The sequence below is a fragment of the Cibotium barometz genome, chromosome 62 (assembly GCF_041138505.1).
Source record: "Cibotium barometz isolate CiBa-2024 chromosome 62, ASM4113850v1, whole genome shotgun sequence".
Taxonomy (NCBI): domain Eukaryota; kingdom Viridiplantae; phylum Streptophyta; class Polypodiopsida; order Cyatheales; family Cibotiaceae; genus Cibotium; species Cibotium barometz.
In genome coordinates this window covers 27,459,932-27,467,762 of record NC_141107.1, presented here as the reverse complement: position 1 = coordinate 27,467,762, position 7,831 = coordinate 27,459,932, and the positions used below count along the sequence as shown (strand labels likewise).

Genomic DNA, 7,831 nt, shown 5'->3' with positions numbered 1-7,831 from the left:
ATATTTATTGGTTGCTCTTGGATTGCACCTATGTTTCCCACAATCATTCTTAACCACACCTTCACATGTATGTTAAGTAATGTATATTGCTTTGTGCTCATCCTCTGTAGAGAAAAGAGTAAATGTAAGTTGCTTTTATTGATCCATGAGATAACTTCGAATTCAAGAGAATAAATAGTGAACTATCACTAATATCGTGATATCACAATCTCCTATTCAATGACAGTCATAAAATCTAGTCAAGATGTTATTCACAGTGCAAGTAATGTCGTATTTTTTGTGTATACCTTACGTACTTTATACTCGCATTCCTCTCTTATTGTTTCTCTTGGGTATTTTTTGAGGACCTGATTAATAACAAATGTATAATTGATGTCTGATTGTGTGTTGCATAAGAAGATGAGACTCTCCATAAGTCTTTACAATCTCCCTAACATAATTCTATTGAGAGATGAAAATGCGATCTAGCTCTTGTTAGATTTCAATCCCCATACATACATGGATAGACCAAGGGCTATCATCTCAAACTCTTAGCTCAACAAATCCTTCCTCTCTAAGATCTCCCCTTTACATGATTTCCTGCAACCCCCGATAAAGACCATTCGCCACATTAGAGGGACACTATACACACTCTTTGAGGGAGATGGGAGTGCCTTATTGATGACTCCAACAGGATGCAGCAAAGGCACGCATCTTTTCTTCACTTGGAGGAGCAGAGGGACATTCCTCACTATGGGTTTGGAGCACCCTCATGGCACTATAAGCCCCTATTGTGCCTTTTTCTCCCCCCCTTCAACTAGCGGCTAGCAAGCTAAGGCAATCTAGGCTATGTGAAAGCCAAGGAATCATTTTGTTTTTCAAGGTTCTCTCATTAATCCTTTCAAGTGTTCTTATTCTTGATTTGTTGCGTCTCAGATTACCCAGCTTCAAATAGGAGTTGCCAACAAGAAGTAGATTGAAGCTTTTTATGGAAGCAGGCTCTTGAAGAACTCAATAGTTGTGCTAATGGACTCACAGCTACTATTGGACAACAAGGTCATGAAGTTGAAGCCACTAGTCTCCACATGCTGCAACACCAGCATAATACACTCACTCCAGACCATGGCCCAACAATGTTTGGTAAGGAATAGAGACAAGAGTCTAGCCGGAGTATTAATGTTACTGTCTCCTATATGGTGGTTTATTGTTATGTTAACCCTATCTTTAAAAAAAAATCATACTCTCCTCAGTTAAGGAGGCCACTACCTTCTCAGTTCAACATGACTTGGATCAACAATCATCTTTTTTATGAAACTGTTATGATGTAATAAGCTTTAGCTCTTCTGGTTATATTCACTAGTATCGTCAAGCCATAGATCCTCTGTCATGTGCACAAAGTGTAACTACCGTGTGCAACACGCACACAAGACTAGCTTCAAGGCTTGGGGAAGCTTGGAGCTAGGCAAGCTGATTGGCAAGCTGGGCTAGACTGACAAGAAGCGGGCACCCACGTATGGATGAGTGGGTGTCCAAGTATGAACGCTCGGTGATTGGCCAAGAGCCTATAAAAGGGTGCCAAGGTTAGTCAGTTGGTCATAAAGTCTTGCGAGTCTTTGAGAGAGCTCTACGGTCAGGATCCTGGATCTAGTGCAGATGTGCACCTGCTTCATGCAGCTAAGGTCGGCAACAACAGTCTCGAGGCCCACGAGGATAGCTTCGTAGCGGTATGGGATGTCACGGGGGGCAGAGATTGGTCAATGCGTCTTGCTAGTTAGCTCGGCTTGTGGCTCAGTGGGGACAGCCAAGACTTGTGGGTTTTGCCCACACGGCTGTCATGGTTGGTGGGTGGTGAGTCAGGCTTGCACCACCTTCACGTTGTTTGGCTTTGTTTTACAGGTTTCGAGTCGTGTTTCAGGAATGCTCTACAAGATCTATGAGGATTTGACAGTGATATTAGAGCATGCCTCGAAGACCGTGTAAGTTAGTAGATAGAGAAGAAAGAGGTATGAGTTCGAGATAATTGTTGTTTTTTTATAATTTAGCGTATTGTATTATCTTTGCATCGTTGGAACCCGTATTGGGGTTTTGGTCCTGCAAAGGGTCGCGACTTGAACTACATATGAAGAGAGTTGTTATTGGCAAGGAGAGAAGCCAGAGACTGTTGTGAATCAGCAAGCAATAGAGAAAAGTAAGTGCTTGTCGGTTGTATGAACCAGTCTTCAGCAGTGTGAACAACGAGAGAAAGATGTCGGTTGTGCGTGGAAGCAAGTAGCCAGACCAGCTTTGCTTTTTTTTAGCGCACGTTGCTTTTTTTGTTTTTTTAAGAACCTATAGCGTTGGGTTTAAAAAACAAATCGAAGACAGCGTGTTTTTTTTTATAAAAACAAAACGTGTGGCTTTTCATGGTTTATACGTGGCTTTTACAAAAGCCACTCCGTGAGGGTTTTTTTTAATTTAAAAAAAAACTTGTGGCTCTTATGTGTGGTCTTTGTGTTTTTTTAGTGTGGCTTTTACAAGCCTTATATATGGCTTTTATAAAAGCCATCTAACATGTTTTTTTTAAAGGGAAAAAAAACACAAAAGCCATACAAAAAACAAATCATTTTTAGGAGGGCTTATAAAACATCCATAGAGTGGGCTTCTAGACACACATCTCCTTATGCTCTCTAGCACTATTCCTTGCTTTCAGTCAAGATTTTATGGTTACTGAGGTCGTTGATGGCGATCTTTTTGAAGATTTTGTAACTAAATCTGATTTTCAAGAGTTTAAAGTTACTTTCGAAGCTTCTTTCACGAAGCGTCAGGCACAGATTGCGCAAATGCAGGCTTTGCAAAATTCCATCTCTTTATTGACCACTACCTTGTCTACTCTCTTGGGCATGGATACGTTGGCGTTTGCTTTAGGCCCCAACATTACTCCATAACAGTTTGGGGGCGAGCAAAAGCAACGTACCAAGGAGATTGTGGACACGTGGCTACATAAGTGGCAGGTCCACTTTCAGTTTCATCCATATGGCGGTGACAAAAAGATTCAGTTGGTAGTAAGTTCTCTCTCGGGAAAAGCTTTGCTCTGGTAGAAAGAACTCAAACCTAAACCAACAACCTGGGCACAGTTCGAAGAAGTCTTCAAGAAAGGATTCCTCAAGGAGGATGACTACGATATAGTTGCTCAGTTTGCCAGTTTGACCATAATCTCGCAGAACCTCACTTATGAGGTCTACCTTCAAAAAGTTAAAAAGACTTGTAGATGAAAGCCATGAAGATGGATTCTACTACTCTTTTGGATTTCTTTATAGCAAGTTTACTCAAGTCATACCGTTTACAGGTCAAAAATAACAAGTGCAAAACTTTGGACGAGACCATTCACTCTACTCGTATTTATGATGATATGATGGTCTCTTTTAAAACCAAACCCGTAACCGAGCAGGGAAACAAGTACAAAAGAAAGTTCTCCGCGATGACGGCTAGCACGACGACAGAAGGAAAGTCTTCGGCCCTTCTACTATTGGACGTCCCAGGGTACACATGACATTAGCTTTAGTGAATTACACTTTCTATTAGCCAAAGATGAAAGGGTATGTAGAAGATTATGTTCTCACGTGTCAGGTTTGTCAAGCAAATAAAGCTGAACGCTTTAGACAGACTGGGATGTTACATCCTTTGCAAATCCCGGGTAATAAATGGAAAAGTATTTCCATGGATTTTATTACCGGATTGCCAAGAACACGTCAACGCCACAATTCTATTTGGGTTGTGGTGGACCGCTTGACAAAAATGGCTAGATTTTTACCTGCTCGAAAGACTGTTACAGCTACGTAATTAGCAAGGTAGTTTATCGAGCAATTGTTTAGACTGTACGTTTTACCGCATGACATAGTCAGTGATAGAAACTCTAAGTTTATAAGTGATTTTTGGAGGCTTGTTTTTGAGAAGTTGGAAACAACTTTGAATGAGTTGCTCAGATCATCTTTAATCTGATGGCCAGACTGAAAGGGTGAATCAAACTTTGGAGAATATGCTTCATGTGTGTCTTCAAAAGACAAGATTCATGGACAGATTATCTTTCTATATTAGAATTTACATATAACAGTACTAAGCATCATAGAAGTACAGGTTTTAGTTCTTTTATGCTTATGTATGGATTTCAACCTAGATCACCTGTTACCGTGGGATTTTCAGGACACCTAAGCATGATGCAGCGCATAATTTTTTGCAAGATATGCAAGAAATGTTACAAGTTGTGAAGGAATCTATTAGAGGTGCTTAAGATAGAGAGAGATTTTATTCTAATAGACATCGTTCGCCTAAAGAGTTCTCTGAAAGAACGATGGTGTATTTGCGAGTTTTGAAAGATTTCAAGACTTTACGGACGGGTCGATCTTTGAAATTATCCCTTAGATACTGCAGACCATTTTCAGGTTATACGCTGCATTAGTTCAGTTGCATATGAATTGGACTTGCCTTCTCATGTGAAAGTTCATCTCGTATTTCATGTCAGTAGACATAAGGAAGTACTGGGTGGAACATACCAGTTAGTTACTTCTCAAGAAATCATAGATGTCGAGGATATGACATTTGTGCCACACCAATTGGAAAAGATTCTTGGATTTCGTGAAAGACGATTACAGAATACGCTAATCACGGAATACAAGATCAAGTGGAAGAATCGTGTTGAGGAGAACGCTACATGGAAGACATTGACTACCCTTCAGAGGGACTACCTTGGGTTTTTACTGAGCTTAGGAGTGAGCTCTTAGAGGAAGGAAAGTATGTCATGTGCACAGAGTGTATCTACAATGTGCAACACGTACACAAGACTAGCTTCGGGGCTTGGGAAAGCTTGGAGCTAGGCAAGCTGATTAGCGAGCTGGACTAGGGATAGACTAGCAGACGGGCACCCAAGTATGGACGGGTGAGTGTCCAAGTATGGACGCCCGACGACCAATCAAAAGCGTATAAAAGGGTGGCCATGTTTAGTCAGTTGGTCAGAGAGTCTCGCGAGTCTTTGCAAGAGCTCTACAGTCAAGAGCCTAGACGTGCACCTACTTCATTGACAAGGTTGGCGACAGTCTCGAGGCCCGCGAGGGTAGCTCCATGGCAGTATGGGACGTCACAGGGTAGAGACTGGTTGGTGTGTCTTGCTAGTTAGCTCAGCTCGTGACTCGGTGGGGACAGCCAAGACTTGTGGGTTTTGCCCACGACTGTCATGGTTGGGTGGTGAGTTAGGCCTGCACCCCCTTCACGTTGTTTGGCTTTGTTTTGCAGGTTTCGAGTCGTGTTTCAAAAGCGCTCTATGTGGAGATCCGTGGGGATTTGACATCCTCTCTAAGGTTGGCACTATTTTTCAAAATAATGGATGATCTACGCTTTGCCTATTTCAACATGAGTCTTGGTAGGCATAGCTCATGCATTCAAGCACCAAATTTTGAAAGGACTCCTCACTCTGGTTTGTGATGCTAACGTTTACCAAGTAGAGTAGTAAAATTACATGAAGCATATGTGTGTAAAGTTTGCTATAAGAACTAATGATAAGGAAGTTTACACTTAGTTACAACATGAAAGAGTTTATATGTTCATACTGCATATATAAGAACTAATGATAAGGAAGTGTAAACTTAGTTACAACATGAGAGAGTTTATATGTGCATACTGCATACTGTAGAGTTGAGAAGGGTAAATATAAATTCAATGATTCCCACAATCTTTTGAGACTCACAGCTATTTAGAAAGGACACAACTCTGATAGCTTTGAACTTGAAGATCTTAAATGTAACCCTTACAAAGCAGTCAATGTAATGATCTTTAAATAAAAGCACTTTTAAATTACAAGGATGTGAGAAAGGCTAGCCCAGAAGTAGATATTCCATTCTTTGAGCCCTTGCTCGAGAAAGGCTAGCCAAGTGATTTTCATCTTTCAGCCCTTGCTCGATTGGTTATTGCAACCCACTGCCAAGTTGACCGCATGGTTTCAATACCCAAACATGTAAAGTATGTGCACATGCGAGCATGTGAGTTTCTCCATATGTTGCCCTCTCACTGTAACATAAATTGTAATGCAAGACTAAGCTTAAGTGTTGCAAGAGTGAATAGAAAAGACCCTTCTGCAGAGAGGTGTCAAACCAGAAGTGGCATTTTAAAGATGGTAATGAAATAGCTAAGTAAGACTATCAATTCTTTCCTTGAGCTCCTCCAAGCCTGTGAGAAACTCATAGAATTCTGATGGAGACAATTCTAAGAAACATGAGAAAAAATTTAGATCAACAAAAAGGACTTCCATAATTATCTTAAAAAATGTGGAAGAAAAAAAACACATGCTAGCACACCAAATGAGATCTAAAAAGTCTCAAATCTTTTGTCAAAGCCGTGCTAAAGCATCACCTGAACAAAATTCATATAAGATAATTTGAGAAAAGCACCTTACTAACCCATTCAAACAACACACCAATACCAATCTAAAGGAGGGAAAGATAATCTCCATACCCAGATAAACGATACTGTTATCCAACGTCAGCTTCAGTTGTATGAAACAAGTCCCCACTTCTTGCAACTCAGTATTTGCTGCTGTGACTGTAACAAGCAGAAACCTATTCAATACATCTACCTGACCCGGATGATTAAAAAATGAAAATTTACAAAGCTGAAACAGCTGCACCCCCACTTCCCCTCCCTCCTCCCCCACCTCAAAACACACGAGGGCTCCCTAAAATGCAATCACTAGGTTGAAGAGGATTAGCTTCTTCTAAACCAAGCCGCACTACTTGCATGCCTCACTCTGGTTAGCAAATGCTCAAAAGCAACCCAACTTGATTAAAAGTAAGGGAGATTGTCACTAGTAGGAAGACTATGGTGCATGTCCTTTCATGTGAATCTCACTAGTAGGAACACTATGGTGATGCCTCATATCAAGTGCGAATGGTAGGAGTCCAGATATTGGCTGATTTGGATCTTGAATGGCACTAGCCCAATTGAGATGCTTGTGACTGGACGATGCCTATGAATGGGCACCTAAAACACCTCTCAATAGGTAATTGAAGACAATGCTTTGTAAGCTGGGGGAAATGTTGTGCTACGTGAAGTGCTCTTCATTGTGGTGAAAATCATGCATGATTGTGGGTTGTTGCATAAGGTTTATTGCCTATCGAGTTATTTATGAATCAAGACGGGAGGGACTGGCTATCCAGGCACGACTGATGATTATAATGTAAAGTGTTTTTTTCGGATAGCGTGAGGGTATTAGCTTTCCTGCTTTATGGAAAAAAGTGGTCAGCCCTCTCAAAATAACACACTTCAGCCCCTGCAGAAAGTGCCAGCTGCCTGAGCATTGCAATTCACCAGGATGGTGTGAGCTGGTCAAGATGATTCCTTGAGCCAGTAAGTGCTTTGAGAGAACTAAATTCATCACATATCCCTCTCTGACAGCCAAACCGATGTAGATGCTTGTACCCTGTGTACAAAGAGGCATCCCCAGAAGGAAGTGAGCTAGTGAGAACTGCCCCAGAAGGAAATAAGCTAGTGAGAACTGGAGCTGGAGCTCCCCCCCCACTAGCATGTTGCCCCCTGCCCTTCTGCCTGTTGTATCCCTGTGGGTCTGCTCCCCCCCTGCCCTCTGCACATGCTGTCTGCCATCACTAGATCCCCAGCCAGCCCTCCGCCTTCCGTGCAGCCTGTGCACCCCCCCACCCCCCCATTCCCTTTCTTGTGAGCCTTATCCTGAGCCTCCCAGCCCTTCTCCTCCCCCCCCCCTAAACCCTTCCTTCTTTGTGCCCGCCTCCTCCCCCTTCCCCCATCAGCTTCTCCTGCACACCCGCCATTTCCTCCTCCCACCTCCCACCTCCCTCTTCTTCTTCTGCCC

At 42.2% G+C, this 7,831-nt stretch overlaps 1 protein-coding gene across 2 annotated transcripts in view; it reads right to left on the bottom strand.

The window, feature by feature from the left end:
* Positions 1-5,722: 5,722 nt before the first annotated feature.
* LOC147604313 (uncharacterized) overlaps positions 5,723-7,831 on the bottom strand; it is a 34,406-nt gene continuing 32,297 nt past the window's right edge. The window contains exons 2-3 of one of the 2 annotated variants that reach the window (XM_086795337.1): positions 6,460-6,546; positions 5,723-6,210 (exon numbers count right to left, since the gene is read on the bottom strand). In XM_086795337.1, the coding sequence (XP_086651463.1) occupies positions 6,134-6,210; positions 6,460-6,546 (164 nt within the window). In that variant the 3' untranslated portion in view covers positions 5,723-6,133. The remainder of the gene's footprint in view (positions 6,211-6,459; positions 6,547-7,831) is intronic. The other variant, XM_086795339.1, reaches the window with a different exon arrangement.